Source organism: Oncorhynchus kisutch, linkage group LG16 (assembly GCF_002021735.2).
Source record: "Oncorhynchus kisutch isolate 150728-3 linkage group LG16, Okis_V2, whole genome shotgun sequence".
Taxonomy (NCBI): domain Eukaryota; kingdom Metazoa; phylum Chordata; class Actinopteri; order Salmoniformes; family Salmonidae; genus Oncorhynchus; species Oncorhynchus kisutch.
The window spans coordinates 24,594,927-24,619,244 of NC_034189.2; the positions used below are offsets into that span (position 1 = coordinate 24,594,927).

Consider the following 24,318-nt stretch of genomic DNA (forward strand, 5'->3'; position numbering starts at 1 on the left):
CCCTGCCTTGAACCTTAGTAACTGTTACTTAGCCAGTTACCACCCAGTACTCGACTGCACCTTAGAGACTGTTGCCCCATGTATATACTCATCGAACAATGGTCACTTCAATCATGTTTGGATACAGCTTTACACATTTCATACACTACCGTTCAAAGGTTTGGGGTCACTTAGAAATGTCCTTGTTTTGAAATAAAAGCAATTTTGTTTGTGGATTAAAATAACACCAAATTGATCAGAAATACAGTGGAGACATTGTTAATGTTGTAAATGACTATTGTAGCTGGAAATGGCTGATATTTAATGGAATACATAGGTGTACAGAGGCCCATTATCAGTAACCATCACTCCTGTGTTCCAATGGCACATTGTGTTAGCTAATCCAGGTTTTTAATTTTAAAAGGCAAATTTATCATTAGAAAACCCTTTTTCAATTATGTTAGCACAGTTGAAAACTGTTTTGATTAAAGAAGCAATACAACTGGCCTTCTTTAGACTAGTTGAGCATCTGGAGCATCAGCATTTGTGAGTTCGATTACAGGCTCAAAATGGCCCGAAATAAAGCACTTTCTTCTGAAACTCGTGAGTCTATTCATTTCTCAAAACAAGAAGGCTATTCCATATTAGAAATTATCAAGAAATTGAAGTTCTCATATGCTGTGTACTACTCCCTTCACAGAACAGTTCAAACTGGCGCTAACCAGAATAGAAAGAGGAGTGGGAGGCCCCGGTGCACAACTGAGCAAGAGGACAAGTACATTAGAATGTCTAGTTTGAGAAACAGACGCCTCAAGTCCTCAACTGGCAGCTTCATTAAATAGTACCCGCAAAACACCCGTCTCAACGTCAACAGTGAAAAGGCCAGGATGCTAGCCTGGATGTCCTTTGGGTGGTGGACCATTTTTGATACACATGGGAAACTGTTGAGCGTGAAAAACCCAGGGGCGTTGTAGTTCTTGACACACTCAAACCGGTGCGCCTGGCACCTACTACCATACCCAATTAAAAGGCATATTTTGTCTTGGCACACATACACAATCCATGTCTCAATTGTCTCAAAACCTTTAAATGTAAGGCGTCTCCTCCCCTTCATCTATAGTGATTGAAGTGGATTTAACAAGTGACATCAATAACAAATCATAAACTGACCAGGTGAAGGCTATGTCATGGAAAGAGCAGGTGTTCCTAATGTTTTGTATACACCGTGTACATAGACTAATTAAACATCTTTCATTGAATCAGATTGTTCATTTTTCCCCCTCAGACCGTGAGGGAAGTCAGTCATTCCAATACCGAATAATGGTAAAGTAACCCTTACTGGTTCTAACAGCCGACCAATCAGTTTGCTGCCGACTTTTAGCAACATTTTGTAAAAATGTTATTTGGCAGGATAGTATTTATCTGTAAACAAACTAAAAGACTTTCAACATGATTATAGAGAAGGGCACTCAGCATGCAATGTACTGACACAAATGACTGATGAATGGTTGAAAGAAATGTATAATCAGAAGATTGTGGAAGCTGTACTGTCATTATCGACCTTAACCTGTTGCTGAAAAAAATCGTGTGTTATGGCTGTTCAACCTCAGATTGCCATATTGTGGAGTCAGAGCTATGTAATAGAACAGAGAGTTTTCTTTAATGGAAGCTTCTCTAATGTTAAATATCTAAAGTGTGGTTCTCTTGGCCCTCTACTCTTTTCTATTTTTTACTAATAACCTGCCACTGGCTTCAAACAAAGACTATCTATTAGAGGTCGACCCATTAATCGGAATGGCCGATTAATTAGGGCCGATTTCAAGTTTTCATAACAATCGGAAATCTGCATTTTTGGACACCGATTTGGCCGATTAAAAAATAATAATGTATACACCTTTTATTTAATCTTTATTTAACTAGGCAAGTCAGTTACGAATACATTCTTATTTTCAATGACAGCCTAGGTGGGTTAACTGCCTTGTTCAGGGGAAGAACGACAGATTTTTACCTTGTCAGCTCAGGGATTCAATCTTGCAACCTTACAGTTAACTAGTCCAACGCGCTAACCACCTGATTACATTGCACTCCACGAGGAGACTGCCTGTTACGCGAATGCAGTAAGCCAAGGTAAGTTGCTAGCTAGCATTAAACTTCTTATAAAAAAAAAATCTATCAAATCAATCATAATCACTAGTTAACTACACGGTTGATGATAGTACTAGTTTATCTAGCGTGTCCCGCGTTGCATATAATCGATGCGGTGCGTATCGTTGCTCCAATGTGTATCTAACCATAAACATCAATGCCTTTCTTAAAATCAATACACAGAAGTATATATTTTTAAACCTGCATATTTAGCTAAAATAAATCCAGGTTAGCAGGCAATATTAACCAGGTGAAATTGTGTCACTTCTCTTGCGTACATTGCACGCAGAGTCAGTGTATATGCAACAGTTTGGGCGGCCTAATTTGCCAGACTTTTACGTAATTATTACATAACATCTCTAAAACTAAAAGCCTTGTATTTGGTACAAATGATTCCCTATGTTCTAGACCTCAGATGAATCTGATAATGAATAATATAATGTAGCTGCTGAGCAAGTTGAGGAGACTAAATTACTTGGTGGTACCTTGGATTGTAAACATTCGTGGTCAAAGCATATTGATTCAATGGATGTAAAGATGGGGAGAGGTATGTCCGTGTTTACGGGATTTGACACCACACTCCACAAAGCAAGTCCTCCAGGCTTTAGATGAATCTTATCGTGATTGCCTCGTCTTATGGTCAGGTGCTGCGAAGAAGGACCTAGTTAAGCTGCAGCTGGCTGAGAACAGAGCGTTACGTGTTGCTCTTCACTGTAATCAGAGGTCTAATACTATGCATGCCAGTCTCTCTTGGCTAAAAGTAGGAGAGACTTACTGCATCACTTCTTTTTTTTACAATAAGTATTTTTTACAAGAAATTCCTAATTGTTTGCACAATAAATTTACACACAGCTCTGACACACACACTGACTCCACCAGACATGCAAGCCTTGTGTCTTTTCAGTCCCCAAATCAAGAACAAATTCAAGAAAACGTAAAAAAAAAAGATAAAGCAACTCCTCACGGCACAATGTCTCTCCCCTATTTGACCTAGATAGTTTGTGTGTATGTACTGATATGTGCAGGTGTGAAAGTATAATTAATTTCTTCCTGGAACAGAACCTCCTAAAAATTGTATGGGCCTAATCATAGAATTGCTATTAATTCAATAGGATCTCTGTGGGCCTAGTTGTAAAAGATTTGTCATTTAACTTTAAAAACCTATTACCTTTTTTTGTGGCATAAACACAACAAGTCATGATGTTCTCGTCTGATTGTCAAACAATCACTTCAAAAAAAGGGCTCCTTTACTAGGCTACCCCCGCACGTTCATCCACTTTAAATATATTTCCAGCCTCAAAACAGTTGTGAATGGAAAGAGACATCTGTTTCTCTCTACGTCTAGTCTAGGACACCAGTCTTGTTACACAAGACACCATTTGGAGAAGAATTTAGGCATCGACTGCTGTCCACACGTGTCTTTGTGTCGGCCACTCATCTCCGCCTTGGCAAAATGTCCGTGTTCTCATCGAACCACATCGCATTTTGGAGCATAGGCTGTACCACCCGTTTTCAAGTCCATTTGCTCATTTTCCATTTATCTGACATGCGGTAATGATCAAAAGTAATGGCCTACAGTTTTTTACATTTTGTTTTTATTATTGTGATTGACTCATGTACCGGACCACCTTACCCCTGGCTATGTGTGACGATTTCATTTGAAGTAGTTCTTCCCTTGAGCTGTTCTTTTCTATTAATGTTCTGCATTATGTCACGTTTCATGTTTGTGTGGACTCCAGGAAGAACAGCTACTCATTTAAAAAAAAGTTTTTTTAAATGGTGGCTTGAGCCAAAAGCATAGGGTATCCAATTAACTACAAAAACTGTTTTGACCAATGGGTAAACGAACAGTGCAGATAATCCTCTAAGAAAACCAACGGTCCAACCCGCTTGTCTCGATCACAATCCGTTTAAAAGTTGAGTTTTTACCCTTGCAGGATGGCCGGAATTAGGGTGACTAAATCAGAGGCCGGGGGGGGGGGAAGAGTGGTCAAAATTCCAACCTGGTCTCAGAGCATTTCGTATTATTCCATTTAGTATGATATGTTACATTTGCTATGGTTACATAAGACAGATGGTTACGTAAGGCAAAAACAAAAGGAAGGTGGTTGGTCGGGGTGGATGGGTATAACATCGAGTTTGAATCTCATCATGGACAATATTAGCATTTTAGCAATTTTTCAACTACTTACTTCTACTTAGCATGTAAGCGAACCCTTCCCCTAACCTAGACACCTAGCTAGAATTTGTAACATAAGTTTAGCAAATTCATAACATATTTAACATTTTTGACAATTAGTAATATGTTGTACCATTTCGCAAACTCATAACATAATACAAATTGTAATTCTTAACATATCCCACAAAACGGGTGATGGACATCCACAAATGAATACATACCATATGAAACGTAACATACTGTATCATACTAAAATGGAGTGTTTCACATTTATGTACAGAATAGTAAAAAAAAGTTTTAAAGGATTCAAAAGGAAAATTTGCGTCAGTAGGCTGGATTCTGTGCAAGAATTAAGGCTACTGGCTACCTGACAGGCTCACTTTCCCGTTAAACTTGAATCCGCAGGAAATATAACGATAGAGGTAAGACATGTCGTATTTTCATACTTATTATACGCTTCTCAATATCAATTACAAATTCCTGTTCTTATAGAAGAGGATTTCTCACAAAAACAAGTGTCTCTCTGGAATGTCAACGAGGCACTGAGCGTATTTTTTATTTTCAAAGCCTTTCACATTTAATTCAGCTTGTGTCATGCTAATTTTGCAACCCGCTGAAACAACTTTGAAGACAAAACACAAAATGTAAAATCCTAAAAAAACAAAAACTGGACCGCTATGTCAGTGCTTGGTGCTTATTATCGGATGTTTAAGGTTAAGATTTCCAACTTTTTAGATTTTAAAAAATATTGTTAGAGAATGACCCCACTGAACGATTCAGAACATTAATAATTAGATTTGTCTTGGTAAAAATGTATTTTATAGCATAAGGAAGTGAATTTATCACCAAAGTGCTTTTAACAGTCATTGGTTTACTCTGAAAAACATTGGTCAGAGAAAATGTCCTGTGACAGAAGCAGTGTCATACATGTCAGAAGAAAAAACAAAGAGCAGGGACATTTTTGGCCCCCAAAAACTCTTTATTCCCCCTTTATTCAGATTTTTAATCACGCTAGTCACATTTCACAGTATAGTATGTTATTCAATAGTATGTTAACATCACTATTTAATTACTAAGCCTTTGGAGGAAGAGGGTGTGAGAAGAGGGGGCTAGTGGTCGCCCTATTTTTTGGCTTTCTGGGGGGGGATGTGGTGGGTCACACACACAACCAGTACCCACAACCCCCGGCCAGATTGGAGTCATTAAAGGGTGTTGAGGGCTAGCTTTATTACAGGGTTGGCCGGTGGAGACTCATTCTATATTTTCTCTTCCCTGCTAAAAACTCCTCAGAGAGGGAACACAAACAGTTCCTGTGTTTCACGGCTGGCCCGTGCAGACTTTTCTCCCTGCTAAAACTCCAGATGTCGGGGCTTGGCGAGGAACGAGACTGCAAAGACTATCACAGCTCTCGACACGTACCGATGATATAGGCAGAGCCACAGGGGCCTCGCATAAAGTGCCCGGGTCGAGAAAATCTCATTTGCATTGAGGAATAACTGGTTTGACTGATTTCTATAGCCTACTTGATTGCTATATTATATGGTTTAGGGAGGGATGGTCTAAAAACACAATTCCATTGTGAATAAATAATAGGTAAAGTACATGAATGGTTCTTGCACTGATGATAATGTGCACAAAGACGAAAGCAAGCAACGCTACAAATGAATTATGTTTGTATATTTGTGGGGGGAACAAAACTGTGCATACAGCTTTGTTTATCCACAAATATCCCTGCTATTTTCTTAGAAAACTGCATAATTCGGTATAGACTGGATTCAGAATTTTAAAAATCAGCACAGCTATATTACAAATACCCACACACACACTGTTTGGAATTCTTCCAAGTCCGTCTAGATAAATATGCACTTCTGACCTTGTGACTCTCTGACTGTCAAAATAAATCTCTGTAAGAGAATTCTCCTGAGTCGTGAGCTTTGTTCTCACTCTTCTCCGGACTCACCCATGACTGGTGTGTGACATCCGTGAAGGGAGCTGATAAGCTTCCAGGACTGCAGAAAAACTTGCATATAGTTTACCATAAACAACTTCCTCTAAACAGCGGGTGTTTATAGTTCTGTTGACCACTCATAATATTCACGTCTTAATTGGAACAACGGTTCTGCATTGTAGATGAATAGAGGAGCCTACGATGAAGAACAGATAGTCACTCTGTGCTGTAGAATCGATTTTGAAAAGTACGTCAAAGTAGGCCTATAGATTGCGCTGTTTCATACGTGAAAGTTCAGTTGAAGTCGGAAGTTTACATACACCTTAGCCAAATACATTTAAACTCAGTTTCACAATTCCTGACATTTAATCCAAGTAAAAATTCCCTGTATTAGGGCAGTTAGGAGTCGGGTTTGTAGGCCTCCTTGCTCTCACACGCCTTTTCAGTTCTGCCCACAAATGTTGTATAGGATTGGAGGTCAGGGCTTTGTGATGGCCACTCCAATACCTGGACTTTGTAGTCCTTAAGATATTTTGCCACAACGTTGGAAGTACGCTTGGGGTCATTGTCCATTTGGAAGACCCATTTGCAACCAAGATTTAACTTCCTGAATGATGTCTTGAGATGTGGCTTCAATTTATCCACATGACTTTCCTCCCTCATGAAGCCATCTATGTTGTGAAGTGCACCAGTCCCTCCTGCAGCAAAGCACCCCCATGTCTGATGCTGTGATTCACGGTTGGGATGGTGTTCTTCAGCTTGCAAGCCTCCCACTTTTTCCTCCAAACATAACGATGGCCATTATGGCCAAACAGTTCTATTTTTGTTTCATCAGACCAGAGGACATTTCTCCCAAAATTATGATCCTTGTCCCCATGTGCAGTTGCAAACCATTTGTCCCCATGTGCAGTTGCAAACCATATGTCAATATAAGACTCATTTTACTGTAGATACTTTTGTACCCGTTTCCTCCAGCATCTTCACAAGGTCCTTTGCTGCTGTTCTGGGATTGATTTGCACTTTTCGCACCAAAGTACATTAATCTCTAGGAGACAGAACGCATCTCTTTCCTGAGAGTATGATGGCGGCATGGTACCATGGTGTTTATACTTGTGTACTATTGTTTGTACAGATGAACGTGGTACCGTCAGGCTTTTGGAAATTGCTCCCAAGGATGAACCAGACTTGTGGAGGTCTACAGCACCCAATGTCACAGGAAGGCCAAAAAAATCATCAAGGACAACAACCACCCGAGCCACTGCCTGTTCACCCCATATCATCCAGAAGGCGAGATCAGTACAGGTGCATCAAAGCTGGTACTGAGAGACTGAAGAACTTTTGATGTCAAGCAAAAGTTCTTCAGTCTCTCAGTACCAGCTTTGTCTGGTTCATCCTTGGGAGCAATTTCCAAACGCCTGACGTTACCACGTTCATCTGTACAAACAATAGTACACAAGTATAAACACCAACAAGGGAGCCTTGTTTTCAGATTAGCCTTATTAAAATCCCCAGCTACAATAAATACAGCCTCAGGATATGTGGTTTCCAGTTTACATAGAGTGGAAGTAAGTTCTTTCAGGGCCATTGAGGTGTCTGCTCGGGGGGGGTAATACACGGCTGTGATTATAATCAAAGACTCCAACCTAAGTGTATGTAAACTTCTGACTTCAACTGTAGCTGGCTCCAACGGCATTTGATTATCAATACATACACTGAACAAAAATATAAAACGCAACATGTAAAGTGTTGGTCCCATGTTTCATGAACTGAAATAAAAGATCACAGAAATGTTCCATGTGCACAAAAAGCTTATTTCGCTAAAATGTTGTACACAAATTTATTTTACATCCCTGTTATTGAGCATTTCTCATTTGCCAGGATAATCCATCCACCTGACTGTTGTGGCATACCAAAAAGCTGATCCTCTTGAAGCTAGGGGGCACTATTTTTATGTTTGGAAAAATAACGTTCCCAAAGTAAACGGCCTATTTCTCATGACCAGATGCTAGAATATGCATATAATTGGCAGATTAGGATAGAAAACACTCTAAAGTTTCCAAAACTGTAAAAATATTGTCTGCGAGTATAACAGAACTGATATTGCAGGCGAAAGCCTGAGGATAATCCAATCAGGAAGTGCCTCTTATTTTGAAACCTCTGTGTTCCTATGCATGCCTGTCCTCCATATAAAGGGATATCAACCAGATTCCTTTTTCTGTGGCTTCCCTAAGGTGTCAGTCTTTAGACATAGTTTCAGGCTTTTATTTTGAAAAATGAGCATGAAGGATCACATTGTGTAAGTGGAGAGGTGGGGGCTCTCAGAGTGAGATGGTGCGCAATTGAGTGAAGCGGCCATTGTTCCTCCCGCTGTTATGGAAAAAGCTACACACTCGATTGATATATTATCGAATATATATTTTAAAAACTACCTGAGGAATGATTATAAAAAACTTTGACATGTTTCTGTGGACATTATGAAGACAATTTGGAATTTCCGTCTGCGTTGTCGTGACCGCTCTTTCCTGTGGATTTCTGAACATAACGCGACAAACAAACGTCGGTATTTTGGGTATAAAAATAATCTTTATGGAACAAAAGGAATATTTGCTGTGTAACTGGGAGTCTCGTGAGTGAAAACATCCGAAGATCAAAAGGTAAACGGTTAATTTGATTGCTTTTCTGATTTTCGTGACCAAGCTTCCTGATGCTAAGTGTACATAATGCTATGCTAGGCCATCGATAAACTTACACAAACGCTTGGATTGCGTTCACTGTAAAGCATAATTTTAAAATCTGAGACGACAGGGTGATTAACAAAAGGCTAAGCTGTGTTTCAAAATATTGCACTGCTGGCCTTTACAGATCCTGCCATTATGCTACTAAAGTTACCAGCAATAGGCTGGGTGTTGGCAACCTTTTCCATTTGGAGCGCCAATTTATCTTACCATTTCTACCGACCTGAATGACAGTTATGATTTTCATATGCACATTTTCATGGAATAGTTTAATTAAAATAAACTAAAGTCTTTTTATCTCAAAATCATTGTCATGTGGTTAATCAACATCCTATCTAATTGAAATTGATACAAATCTAAAAGTACCTTCTATTGCCAACTTAGTAAAAATAGCCTACATGAAGCCAACAAATAAAAACATTACAGCCTGCAGGTAGCAAGTATCCTGATGCCAATGCAAGGCCTGTCCACAACGAACTTGAAACATTGTATCAACTGAGTCATGCTAGCAAACTTGCAACATTGTATAAAATGTAATGCAACAGTGAGCTAGGTACAGACACAGCTGTAGGATATTTGTGCAAGGGATAAAAAGTAATCAGGTATTTTATGACGGTTTAACTGGATCAGAGCTCAACAGCAAGTAGCTTTTGAAATGGAAAGAGCTTGAAGTGTTTTTCAAATAAATTGAGGAACTATTGTCATCCTCAATGGATTCTAAAAACAGACTGTTCACTTGTTGTTTGATGGGAAGAAAAATTACTTTGAGAAGCTCAACAGCACATTAGTGGTGGTCATTTAAGACAAATCAGAAATACTATCAGACATCCCCAAATGGGCACATTTATAGGCCTACATTTGCGCACAGCCCGGGTAGCCTAGACATGCATTTATATGCGCAATCAGGTGTGCGTCTTTATTCAACATTGGACAGGAGTGCTCCAAAAAAAGACAATGAATAAATTGACAAAACTCGCAAATGGAATGAAATAAACCAAAATGTTGTTCCTCACAAGTGCTGCATAGGTTGTGAGCTCTGCAAACAACGTGTCCACTCCAACAATAAGAATGGTAACCGACTGTAATAATAATAAAATAATAAATAGTTCTGTTACATTAACAGAAATTACCGTAACCAAACAAGCATTGTGGAGCTTACATTATGGGAATTAACAGTAAATGAACTACTGGTGACATACAGAATGTAATGGGGAATTGAGAGACTAACAAACTAAGGGCAAACAGTTCACACAATGAAGTTACGAAACAATGAATGTGCATCTTAGCCAAACTCCCCTTCTGCTTGGACCGTTCCATCCCTGTGGCCTCCGCAATTGATTATTCCACTGACACGGTTCAGACAGCTGTCTTGTGTGCCATGAAAAATATATATATATATATTTCCGACTGCTCGAATAAAAAAATAATCTCAGTCGACCAACAGCCTATCGACCAAACAATTAACTAAATGGGGTCAGCCCTAAGAGAGATCCACACAAATCTCTCGTAATATGCTCTAATGTAATAGGGACTGTAAATCACAAGAATTGTAGCCTCTATCATACAAACCGTGCGTGTTGTCAAGCCTAACTGACTCAACTCTCTCTGGTTTCACCACCATTGCGATAATTCCTCATCAATAAAAAAAAACACTAATAAAAATAACAAAACAGGCTGTTCTGTTCTCCCCGTGCTCTTCAAGTGAAGCAAAATAACTCAAAAGATAAAACACACCACCTACAATACGGCTATTCTTTCCCAGAATGGGCCTATCAGTCTTGAAGGTAAGGTTGTACTCTTTTCACAACAGAAAATCCAGCCATTTGAAGTACATCGGCCCCAGGTTATTAGCACTAAAGTTAACCAGGGATTGAGTATAAAAATAAAAAAAAGTCAGCCACTATACAACCCCCCCCCCAAAGGCAACAACAACAAAAAAGCCTTGCAACACTTTCTTTATGCTTAGAAGGCTTAACAAAGGACGACCTGAAGGAGAGCTGGAGCCCTTTAGAAAACACAGGGGTAACAACGTTTCTGACGGCAATTGAGCTCATAAAAATAAAATAAAAACTGCTAAAGAGATTCCAGCATTCACTAAGCTCACACAGAGAGAGGGGATGGGCTGTGTTGGTGAAAGAAAAGGAGGGCTCAATAGCTGTGGTGCTGCCGAGCTTCAGGAGGAGCCTTACTTTAAGCCCTTTACCTCTTGCCAGTCAATATTAAAAAGGGGAAACTATGAACATTCATCAAAAGTATCTGATTGAGATAGGAGGGTAGACATCATATTACTAAATTACATCTGATGAAATAGCGGTTAAAGGTGACCCTGGCACTTTCTCTCCACTCCCTGAAACTGTGGTAACAACCAGAACGCTTGGGAGACCATAAGGAAACTCCTCAGAAATTCCCATAGATTATTCTTTAACTAAGTTATGAATTGGCAGCCTGCGTATTCCGCAAAATGAAGGCCTGAATACTGTCTTGCATTTGGAAGGAAAAATGCCTCATCTTTGAAACAATTCACTGAGGTCACTTGTCATACAAGAACAGACTATGCGGTGTCACTCTCCCACAGCTATAAGCCGGACAATATCTCCTTTTAATTCCAATGATCTACGTTAAAGCATGTATAGAAAACACCTTACAGCTCCTTTACGTGCAAGGTAGAGGTCGACCGATTATGATTTCTCAACGCCGATTGTTGCGGGACCAAAAAAGCGGATACCGATTAATCGGACGTTTTTATAAAAAGATGTGTGTGATATATATATATATATATCACACACACACTTGTCTTTTTGTAATAATGACAATTACAACCATGCTGAATGAACAATGAACACTTATTTTAACTTAATATTATACATAAATAAATACATAATGAAACATGCTCAATTTGGATTAAATAATGTAAAAACAGTGTTGGAGAAGAAAGTAAAAGTGCAATATGTGCCATGTAAAAAAGCTAACATTTAAGTTCCTTGCTCAGTACATGAGAAAGCTGGTGGTTCAATATCCCCAGTTCTTCAATTTTCCCAGTTAAGAGGTTTTAGGTTGTAGTTAGGAATTATGACGCGTCGGCTATTCCTCTCTATACCATTTGTATTTCACATATCTTTGACTATTGGATGTTCTAATCTCAGGAGTTGATAGGCTTGAATCAAGCATTGCTGGCAAATGCAGTGAAGTTTGAATGAATGCTTACAAGCCTGCTGCCGCCTACCACCTCTCAGTCAGACTGCTCTATCAAATCATAGACTTAATATTATTAACACAGAAATATGAGCCTTAGATCCTTAATATTGTCAATTCCGGAAACTATCATTTAGAAAACAAAACTTTTATTCTTTCAGTGAAATACAGATCCGTTACGTATTTTATCTAACAGGTGGCAACCCAAAGTCTAAATATTACTGTTACATTGCACAACCTTCAATGTTATGTCATAATTATGGAAAATTCTGGAAAATTAGTTCGCAACGAGCTAGGCAGCCCAAACTGTTGCATATGCAAAATACAGGGCTAACAGACAAATGAATAGAAACCAAGAACTGGAGCCTTTCAGATAGACAAACAAGAAGGCCCACATCCTTGTACAGAAATTCAGGTACACATAAGACCAAGCCCAAATGAATAGCCTAGCCTTTGAACTTGAGGCCCAAGTATGGTCTGGCAAACCAAATGCTCAACCGGTCTGAGCAAGGAAGTCTCAACCGGTCTGTGCAAGGAGAGACTGAGCCGCCTGGATGTGAACACTCAGCCGCCAGTCATTGCCTCACCTTCGGGATTTGGTTCTCCTCTCCAAACATCACAAAACAGCAATGAAAAACACAGGGGGCGTTGCATTAACCCAAACGCATGCCTGAAAAGCAAAACAAACCTTTCTAGCCACCGGACATGCGTGACAGGGTACTCTTGGGTACTAGTTACACAAGCACTTCAAAAGGCCGCCAGCCTGCCTACTTCCCCTTTTCATGTAGGAGCAGCGAAACAAATCAAGAGAACAACAGAGAGGATTCTACCTTCAGATGCCACAACTAAATTCAGCTCACTCATAACGTAAACAATGAAGTCAAATATAGTGGTGAGAGAACGTAGGCTTGTAAATTACTCGTCTTTGTCATTCATTTAAAACGTTTTATAAAATGTAAATGTATTTTACCGCAAGTTTCAAGTCAAGAGGCAGGGTAGCCTAGTGGTTAGAGCGTTGGACGAGTAACCGAAAGGTTGTAAGTTCGAATCTCCGAGCTGACAAGGTACAAATCTGTCGTTCTGCCCCTGAACAGCCAGTTAACACACTGTTCCTAGGCCGTCATTGAAAATAAGAATTTGTTCTTAACCGACTTGCCTAGTAAAATAAAAAATAAATAAAAAATATATTATGGAGTTAGCTACTCCATTCTAAAAACATGGTCCACTGGCATTCACTGCAGGTTAAGTATTCAGGAAACTGGATGCATACCAGGCCATCCCCCATGATTCCCTGCTGCTGTGAACCTTGTGTTTACTGCTCCTAACTGTGTCGTCAAACTGCACTTGCTTTTCCTGCAGTGGGGAGGAAATCCCTGCCTCGTGCTGACATCAGTTCAACACTCTTCGGTGGACTCCAGGTGTGCTCTGGGCCGCATAGTCAATCCCAGGTGCCTGCTGGGAAGGATCCAAGAGGGGCTGTTCTAATGTAGGGTAAAACAGGAACAGGAACAGCCTCACACACATGCAGTTGCGCATATACTCTTCAAACGACACACCTGAAATTACCACACTGTGCGGAAGAAAGACGCAAAGGTTATGCTAGCACGAGGCCTCATTTTACAATACACTTTTCTGACAAGAGAACAAGCTGGTTGTGTCGATGCGTTTGTGTCATTTCTCTCAGATTCCTTTGGCATGCAGTATCAGTTGGAGAGTCCAAATGCTGGAAATGCAGCACTCATCCTTTCTCCACAGAGGCATTCAGCAGCCTGAACTCACAGGGTCCCCAAATACTTTCCCTATGAGCCTAATGAGTTTGACTTTTAAACCAATCAGTTTTCCAGCCATTTTGATTACAAACAATGTCCAACTAACATTTTTCTAAATCATAGTCCTTAGTTACTCTTGACTAAAATGTCTAGATGAATTTCGTTGAGGATTCAAGAAAGTTTTAAACTTGTCTTTGTTATTCGCTTTAAAGCTGCAATATGCAGAAATCGCGTCGCCATTTACTGGTTGCAAAATAAATTTTTAAAAAAAGGCTATCTTATTTCAATGTATGTGACAAAACAAGCAGTCTGGATAGAGTATCATTGTACCATCTAAACCGCTGTGAAATATGTTTTCTATAACCAAAAATATTGTATTTTCAGCTGTTTGAAGCTAGTGTACAAAAAAAAGCAAAATTCAGAACTTCAGAGCAGGAAGCGTAGACATATTGCACATAGAATAGATCTACTGCTTCTTAGATTTACTCTCATTGAGAATGCAATACCTATAACTCAGAATATATGCGAATTTAGTCAGTTTGCCCAAAAAGTTACATATTGTAGCTTTAACTATGAGCTGCTGAGTTTGGCTAAAGGTCAGATGATCCCTCCAGACAGGAAACAGGAAGTATGTGGGTCAAAAAGGTATGATTAATGGGTCTCTAGTTACACCCAACATGAATCACTGCATCGGACCAAGTCGTTAATTTACTGACAAGCAAGTCTGTCAATAGACCAAGTCTGGAAAGGGACTGATAACGATGCACCAATTCAACACATTTAGAACATGTTATGGTGGTTTCACAGACCCTAGACCAGTGGTTAAGGCTGGATATGATTGTGTGAACTCTGTCCAGAAACATCCATTATCTGCACAAGTCAGAGGTAGCTCTAGATAAGCCATTCCCTGAGATAATGGCATGGTAATCCAAACTAAACCAGATAGAAAGCTTTATTTACCCACAATGGTGGGTCTGACACAGGTCATCTTGACATAGAAAATTCACTAGGGAAACGTTGTAACTTCTGCATTCCACGGACTTAAAGATGAAATGCCCACAAAACAATCAATGTATGTGGTGTGCTTAACCAGAAGTTAAGGACTATCTTATTGGCAGTCCATTTTTCAAGATAAACCGAAAGAGCTATCCAAATGTCCTAACACTATCAATTTAGTTTTTTGCACTTTCTCTCCTCCCAACTTTAGCTTTTGGGGCCAGAAGGCAGGGTGAACTTCTTGGCCCCACAGAACAAAAGCGAGAGGTAGTAGGGCATGACTGGGATCTACGGTGTCCAGGCAGGGGGAAGTGATTGATTTTCAGGGTCAGGGAAGGTCGGGTGGAGCAGCTGGGATCAGGTCAGTCCAGGCCCAGTGTCCAGACCGCTGTTAACCCCTCTGACAGGACACAGAGAGGTCGTAAACGAGCCCCAAAATGTAGCAGCCAAAAAGAGTGCGCGGTTTCATGGAAAGCAGTCACTTTCATCTGGACGGAGTTGCAGTGAGTCTATTTGACAGAAACCTTGACAAAAACTTTAAGAGACCCATGGGGAAGTTTAGTGGGAAACCCATAGGAATGCCTGAGCACTTTGCAATGTGTGCAATCTAATTAGCGCTCTTGTTCTGCAGTGACCAACTCTCAGACCTTGAATCATGGAGCTTGGTTCAATGCTCAAGACAGGAATATGTTTCCACTCCCAATCAATCACTGTCGGGCGGAACAAAATGATGGCCATCCAAGCAGTTGAGATGTAAGGAATTGTAAGGAAGGAAAAAAGAAAGATCGCATACCATGACGGGGGTAATAACATCTCAATCAATCACTGACTTAACCAACATCATGCCTAGTCAGAGTAGAAAAATAATCCTTGAGGAACTACAAGTTTCTTTGGAAGAACTTAAAAATGAAGAAGAAAAAGCAACAGTCTACCACCCACATCCTCTGTTTTAAAGTTCTAGAGGCCCACGTACAATCACTAAGCCTAATTCCTTGCATTCTTGCCTCCTATTTTTGGAAGAGGGACTGGAAGTGGCCACTAGAAGAGAGACAACTGTACCAATGAGGCTTTGATACATGCTTGACGTAGCCTCTTGAAAAGACATCCCATCACGTGGTTTGTCATTCATTTAGCGCCGAACAAATAAAGGCACCCAACAACACATAGATCAAATTAGGCAAAGGCTCAACCTTTCATCAACCAAGTCACAAAAAATGCCTTTTCCATCTCTTGGGCCATTGAAATTAGGCATTAGTGTAGAGTACTAGTATAATGAACTGATGCTCTTGGCTGGTGTAGACTCCAAAACACTTCAGTCTTCTCTCCATCGGGGTAACTGCATGTGCAATATGCTGTGGTGGTTTAATGGTACACAGTGTGGTTGCATTACACAAATAGCTGTGTTGTGGCAATGAAAATGATTACCAACCACACACTAGATGTGTTCAACAATCTCAGTATACGTGTCTGCTTAGCCTATATAAATACCCTTGGGATGCCATACAATTATACACTGCATTTACCATTTTAAACTGTATTCTGGTCACTGACATTTCCATCATACAGGACTAGATTATAGTGAGACATGACAAAGACATCTGTTAGAAAGGATACTTCTATTGTTAAGCAGCTGATGAGGGATGGACGTGGAGGTGATACAATAAAGCTACACATGAAATAGGGACCTCTGTATCCTTGACACAAGCAATAAATAAATGTGGAAATTGAGCAAGTAGAGACGACTAAACTGATTGGAGTAACCCTGGATTGTAAACTGTCATGGTCAAAACATGTTGATACAACAGTAGCTAAGATGGGGAGAAGTATGTCCACAATAAAGCGCTGCTCTGCCTTCTTAACAACACTATCAACAATAGAGGTTGACCGATTAATCGGAATGGCCGATTAATTACAGCTGATTTCAAGTTTTCATAATCGGACATCGGTATTTTTGGACACCGATTTGGCTGTTTGTTTGTTTTACACCTATTTTTAACTAGGTAAGTCAGTTAAAAACAAACTGTGTGAAATGAGTGAAGACTGTGCAAGCTGTGTGAAGACCATTTCTTCCTAACAAAGACAGCCAACTTCGCCAAATGGGGGATGATTTAACAAAAGCGCATTTGCAAAAAAAGCACAATCATTGCATGACTGTACCTAACCATAAACATCAATGCCTTTCTTAAAATCAGTACACAGAAGTATATATTTTTAAACCTGCATATTTAGCTAAAAGAAATCCAGATTAGCAGGCAATATTAGCCAGTTGAAATTGTGTCACTTCTCTTTCGTTCATTGCATACAGTTTGGGCCACCTGGCTCATTGCGAACTAATTTGCCAGAATTCTACGTAATTATGACAGAAATATTTAGACTTATGGATGCCACCAGTTAGATAAAATACGGAATGGTTCCGTATTTCACTGAAAGAATAAACGTTTTGTTTTCGATATGATAGTTTCCGGATTCGACCATATTAATGACCTAAGGCTCGATTTCTGTGTGTTATTATGTTATAATTAAGTCTATGATTTGATAGAGCAGTCTGACTGAGCGATGGTAGGCACCAGCAGGCTCGTAAGCATTCATTCAAACAACACTTTAGTGCGTTTGCCAGCAGCTCTTCGCAATGCTTTAAGCATTGCGTTGTTTATGACTTCAAGCCTATCAACTCCCGAGATTAGGCTTGTGTAACCAATGTGAAATGGCTAGCTAGTTAGTGGCTTTTGTGGAGCGATGGGTAACGATGCTTCGAGGGTGGCTGTTGTCGATGTGTTCCTGGTTCGAGCCCAGGTAGGGGTGAAGAGAGGGACGGAAGCTATACTGTTACACTGGCAATACTAAAGTGCCTATAAGAACATCCAATAGTCAAAGGTATATGAAATACAAATGGTATAGAGATAAATAGTCCAATAATTCCTATAATAACTACAACCTAAAACTTCTTACCTGGGAATATTGAAGACTCATGTTAAAAGGAACCACCAGCTTTCATATGTTCTCATGTTCTGAGCAAGGAACTTAAACGTTAGCTTTCTTACATGGCACATATTGCACTTTAACTTTCTTCTCCAACACTTTGTTTTTGCATTATTTAAACCAAATTGAACATGTTTCATTATTTATTTGAGGCTAAATTAAATTTTATTTATGTATTATATTAAGTTAAAATAAGTGTTCATTCAGTATTGTTGTACTTGTCATTACTACAAATAAAAGCCTTTTAATTTTATTTTTTATTTTAATAAAATCGGCCGATTAATCGGTATCAGTCCTCCAATAATTGGTATCGGCGTTCATAAAATCATAATCGGTTGACCTTTAATCAACAAGGCAGGTACTACAGGCCCTAGTTTTGTCACACCTTGACTACTGTTCAGTCATGTCGTCAGGTGCCACAAAAAGGGACTTAGGAAATTTGCAATTGGCTCAGAACTGGGCTGCACGTCTGGCTCTTGGATGAACACAGAGAGTTTATATTAATCATATGCATGTCAATGGAGGAGAGAGTGTCTTCATCACTACTTGTATTTATGAGAGGTGTTGAATGCACCTAGCTGTCTTTTTGAATTATTGGTACACAGCTCGGACACCATTGCATACCCCACAAGACATGTCACAAGAGGGCTCTTCACAGTCCCCAAGTTCAGAACAGACTATGGGAGGTGCACAGTACTACATAGAGCCATGGCTACATGGAACACAAACATAGGCACATGTATACACCCACACGATAACATACGCACTACACACACACAGATTTATTTAGTACTGTAGATATGCGGTAGTGGTGGAGTAGGGGCCTGAGGGCACACAGTGTGCTGTGAAACCTGTGAATGTATTGTAATGTTTTTAAAATGGTAGAAACTGCCTTAATTTTGCTGGACCCCAGGAAGAGTATCTGCTGCCTTGGCAGCAGCTAATGGGGATCCATAATAAATACAATTTAGTAAGGGCAGGGTCATTTTAGTTGAGCTGTAATGTACAGTATGTGTATGTCAGTAGTTGAATTCATCAGCAGAACGTAGTGATTAACCTAAACATTCCCAAACCAGGTTAGTGTAAAACTAACAAGATATAGCTGGCTATTAGCTAATTGAAGAATTCTGCAGTTGGGATTCTGCAGAATCTATATTGGTCCCCCAAGACCCCTCGCTAAGCAATAGTCTTAACGTTCAAAAAACAACTACCGGTATGTTATGCCAGTTGTGTTGGCCTGAAAGTTGAATAGTAGTTGGCCTCAACAGAAAGAATAAAGTGCCGGTAATAAACAAGACAAACATTTGGCGGTTTGGTTATTTCTGTGTGCCCAAGCTGTTCCAAACAAGGGGACAGCATCATTATTCTTTGGATGCGAGTTATACTTACAACGTGACTGTTCTGTTGGGGAAGGAGTCCGGGGGTAACACCTGATGGAGTTCCATATTGCTGCAGACCACTTTCCTATCGGCCGTGACCGCCGACTGTGTGCTTTTCCCTGCGCTTTTTGAACGTTCATCATATGATTTACAATCAGATGATAGCGCAGATCCATCGCCACCGAGTAGCAAAACAAGTAACAATTGCAACAAATCCACCGCGTTTACCCTCATTTTAAATTACATGTAAGATAATCAGGCTACTGAAGCATAGGTAGAGAAAAGTATATATTAATATCAAGTAGCGTGGAAGGCAGGGATTTGTGGTCGTACTATGAAATGGCCTGGCACAAATAGGCTACTGTTCAAATGGTAAACCAAAACGTCCTTCAGAATATTCTGAGCTTCAATCATGTTGCAAACATCTTGTCCACCATAATGTGAATTTCCCCCTCCATTTTTTTGCAACGGTTTCGATTTGTGTTCGGCGTCAATTACTCCGAGAGAGGGTCTATACATCCTTTGTTTGCCAAAATACACGATTTATAAATCAATTTCTTTATCGGGTCTTTGCTGCCTTCCGAAAAAGAAAAAAAAAACACTCACTTGTAATTGTACCGATTTTTCTAGGCTACACAATTTGACTTCAACGATTGAGAAAATGTTTTCTTTTGTCGCCAATAGCGCGGATCCAAGTGAGAATTGTGCCTACTCCACCAAGAGACAGCTGCAGTCATCCAAAGATAACACACTATCTTAATGAAATCTGATCACGCCTAAACTTTAAAAACGTTCTACCTAAGATAACTGATCCCGAGAGGCGTAGACTGCCACACATTTAAATAGCCTTACAACTAACTAAAACATCTGTAAGCAACTTTTCACTTTAGGCGTCCATCGAGTCCAGTTGTTGGAGCAAAGGGAAATCATAGCACTCCTAAAAAAAACGAACGAAAGAAACATATTCCCACTCGAGTTAGTCAGTAACGTGTAGAAATTCTCCCAAGTTTAAATAGATATCCATAATTGCGGTCCTCGTCTCTCTCTTTGAAAGTACTCATTGGCTTCATTTCCGTTGAGAACTCTTCTCCCACAGTCTTGACCCTGGCTCCATGTTGCATGCGTTTACAGCCACTGACGTCACTCTACAGGCTACACAGACTGCCTCTTGTCTCCCATTCTAGCTGCTGCTCAGGTTTACATTTTACGTGCAGGTGAAGAAAAAGATGAAACACAATAAACAAAATTGTGCACCCCATCAGTTACAGAGAAAACAACCCTATTTTATTTTGTTTAATGGAAAATAGATATGCCTAGCCACTTTGACTATGAAAAATATCCAGTATTTTTTTATTTAACCTTTATTCAACCAAGTAGGCCAGTTGAGAAAAATTCTCATTTACAACTGCGAACTGGCCAAGATAAAGCAAAGCAGTACGACAAAAACAACAACACAGAGTTACAGTCAATAACACAAAATAAAAAAAATAGAAAAATCTATGTACAGTGTGTGCAAATGTAGAAGAGTAGGGAGGTAGGCTATAAATAGGCCCTAGAGATGAAAATAATTACAATTTAGCATTAAAACTGGAGTGATAGATGTGCAGATGATGATGTGCAAGTAGAGATACTGGGGTGCAAAAGAGCAAGAGGGTAAGTAATACTATGGGGATGAGGTAGTCGGGTGGGCTATTTACAGATTGACTGTGTACAGGTACAGTGATCGGTAAGCTGCTCTGACAGTTGATGCATAAAGTTAGAGAGGGAGATATAAGACTCCGGCTTCAGAGATTTTTGCAATTTGTTCCAGTCATTGGCAGCAGAGAACTGGAAGGAAAGGCGGCCAAATGAAGTGTTGGCTTTGGGGATGACCAGTGCAATATGGAGCTGGAGTGCTTGCTACGGCTGGGTGTTGCTATGGTGACCAGTGAGCTGAGATAAGGCAGGGCTTTACCTAGCAAAGACTTATAGATGACCTGGAGCCAGTGGGTTTGGCCACGGATATGTAGCGAGGGCCAGCCAACGAGAGCATACAAGTCGCAGTGGTGGGTAGTATATGGGGCTTTGGTCACGAAACGGATGGCACTGTGATAGCCTGCATCCAGTTTGCTGAGTAGAGTGTTGGGGGCTATTTTGTAAATGACATCGCCAAAGTCAAGGATCGGTAGGATAGTCAGTTTTACAAGGGTATGTTTGGCGACATGAAGTGAAGGAGGCTTTGTTGCGAAATAGGAAGCCGATTCTAGATTTAATTTTGGATTGGAGATGTGAGTCTGGAAGGAGAGTTTACAGTCTAGCCAGACACCTAGGTATTTGTAGTTGTCCACATATTCTAGGTCAGAACCGTCCAGAGTAGTGATGCTACGGGTGAGTGTTGATTTGGAAATGTAGCCTATTTAAATCCTTTCTCATCCTTGGGTAAAATTAATTTGGTAACACTTTACATACTCTTGGTGCTATATGCGTAGTAATACTGCAATAACTACAGTAACAACATTGTTGTTACATAGCAATTTAATTTGTGCAATCAAATGCAATTTTTAAAATAGTATGTAACAACATAACAATACTTAATTGTTGTTAATAGTGTTATAATAGCATGATTACCCGTCCACCTACACATGTCTACCATAATAACAATGCAGCCAAGACAATTAAACAATGCTTTCCTTTTCAAATGTAATAAAAGCAGGTCTTTGCGATGCACCCCCTCTCTCTTTTAGTTCATCCAGCATTGTATCTCCTCTCTTTCTGTGTTCCTTCACACAAAGCTTCTCAAACAAGTTCAGACTAGCTTTTCAATGGGCAATAGCCATGGAACGCCAGAGTCAGTCAGAGAGGAAAACGCCATATAAGAATTCACATGTGCAATACTACAATACCCTTGTCTAACACTCATGCAGAGCCAACCTGTCTTCAGCATCTTGGTTTTAGAAGAGCGACAGACGGACAGATGGACAGACAGACAGAGAAAGAGAGACAGAGAGACATACAGAGACAGAAAGACAGAGAGACAGAAAGACAGGCAGACAAAGTAACCCAATTATCTCAGGAAACCCCATACCCCTGGGCTACGCAGCTTTTACTTCCATTGGTCTTGTTTGTTTTCAGGCTCACATAGGACTTTGACGTCCACTGAAAGAAGGCTGCCTGCAAACATACAGACAACAGCTATTGTAGTAACAAACAAAAAAACAACAACAATTTTTTTTTTTTTAAAGCTATTGTAGTAACAGATTTTCCTGGAGACAAAGCAAGGAGTGCTTCAGGATGACACAATTAAATGTATTGATGAGGTGGTGGCCTTCAATATTTACTACCAAGAGACCAAAATAAGGTAACATAAGACAATTATATGAAATAATGTAATATGAGTCATGTGAAATAACTGTAATTTATCTATTTCTCCAGATGCAGGACTTACTCCTATTATATTTCCCATAAACTATGCAAATTGTCACTATGGTCCAAAGGATGTCTGTTATGGATAGTATGCAATGACTGATAATTTGATTACTAGATTGTGCTATCCCTATAGAGGACAGAGGATTAGTCACATGCCTGATCATGAATGATTCAGGAGGTCATCTCACTCTCTGGGTAATTTTTTTAATCAATGGACTCCTGGAACCACTGTTGTGAGGTAGCCTATAACTAATGCATTTATGGATATATATATATATTTTTTTTAACAAATTCAGCCAGGGTACAGGACAGGTAACAAGTGATTAATGAGCAATGCGCTGATTCACAGATAAATAGAGTGCCTTCAGGAAGTATTCATACCCCTTGACTTACTCCACATTTTGTTGAGTTACAGCCTTAATTCAAAATGGATTAAATAGATTATTTTTCTCACACATCTACACACAATACCTCATAACGACAAAGCAAAAACATGTTTTTAGAAATGTTTCCAAATTGATGGAAAATAAAATCCTGAAATATCAAATTTTTATAATTATTCACACCCCATGAATAAATACATGTTAGAATCACTTTTGGCAGTGATTACAGCTTCGAGTCTTTCTCTGTAAGTCTCTAAGAGCTTTGCACACCTGGATTGTACAATATTTACAGATTATTGATTTTCAAATTCTTCAAGCTCTGTCAAGTTGGTTGTTGATCATTGCTAGACAGCAATTTTCAAGTCTTGCCCTAGATTTTCAAGCCGATTTAAGTCAAAACTGTAACCAGGCCACTCAGGAACATTCAATGTCATCTTGGTTAGAAACTCCAATGTATATTTGGCCTTGTGTTTTAGGTTATTGTCCTGCTGAAAGATGAATTTCTCTCTCCCAGTGTCTGTTGTAAAGCAGGCTGAACCAGGTTTTCTTCTAGGATTTTGTCTGTGCTAAGCTCTATTCTGTTTCTTTTTATCCTAAAAATCTCTAGGCCAAGGCCCAGTTCTCTGTGACATTTTAGAAACACATTTGCGTACACACATGTACACACTTATGAAGAAGATTCCCTTTCACACCCTCACCCAGAGCACAAGAAGAATGAACATTGAGAGAGAATTGACGTTGACTAAGGAAAATACGAAAAATAAGTCAAATAAATTAACTGGGACTGGAATTTGATAAAATAATGATTAAAGGTTAAATATGTTAAATGGCAAAGTGACCGTAAGTACATACCCCAACCAGAAGCCATGGATTACAGGCAACATCCCCACTGAGCTAAAGGGTAGATCTGCCGCTTTCATGGAGTGGGACACTAACCCAGACACTTATAAGAAATCCCGCAATGCCCTCTGACAAACCATCAAACAGTTAAAGCGTCAATACAGGACTAAGATTGAATCCTACAACACTGGCTCCGACGCCCATCGGATGTGGCAGGGCTTCAAACTATTAAGGACTACAATGAGAAGCACAGCCGTGAGCTGCCCAGTGACACGAGCCTACCAGACGAGCTAAATGACTTCTATGTGCGCTTTGAGGCAAGCAACACTGAAGCATGCATGAGAGCACCAGTTGTTCCAGACGACTGTGTGAACAGACTCTCCATAGCC

General features: G+C 39.8%; 1 protein-coding gene across 1 annotated transcript in view; it reads right to left on the minus strand.

Annotated features, from left to right (window-relative positions):
• The window catches only part of LOC109906517 (adhesion G protein-coupled receptor A3), a 52,580-nt gene extending 32,120 nt beyond the window's left edge, over positions 1-20,460 (minus strand). Inside the window, exon 1 of the mRNA XM_020504239.2 lies at positions 19,312-20,460. Coding sequence (XP_020359828.1) covers positions 19,312-19,535 — 224 coding nt within the window. The 5' untranslated portion in view covers positions 19,536-20,460. The remainder of the gene's footprint in view (positions 1-19,311) is intronic.
• Between the last annotated feature and the right edge of the window lie 3,858 nt (positions 20,461-24,318).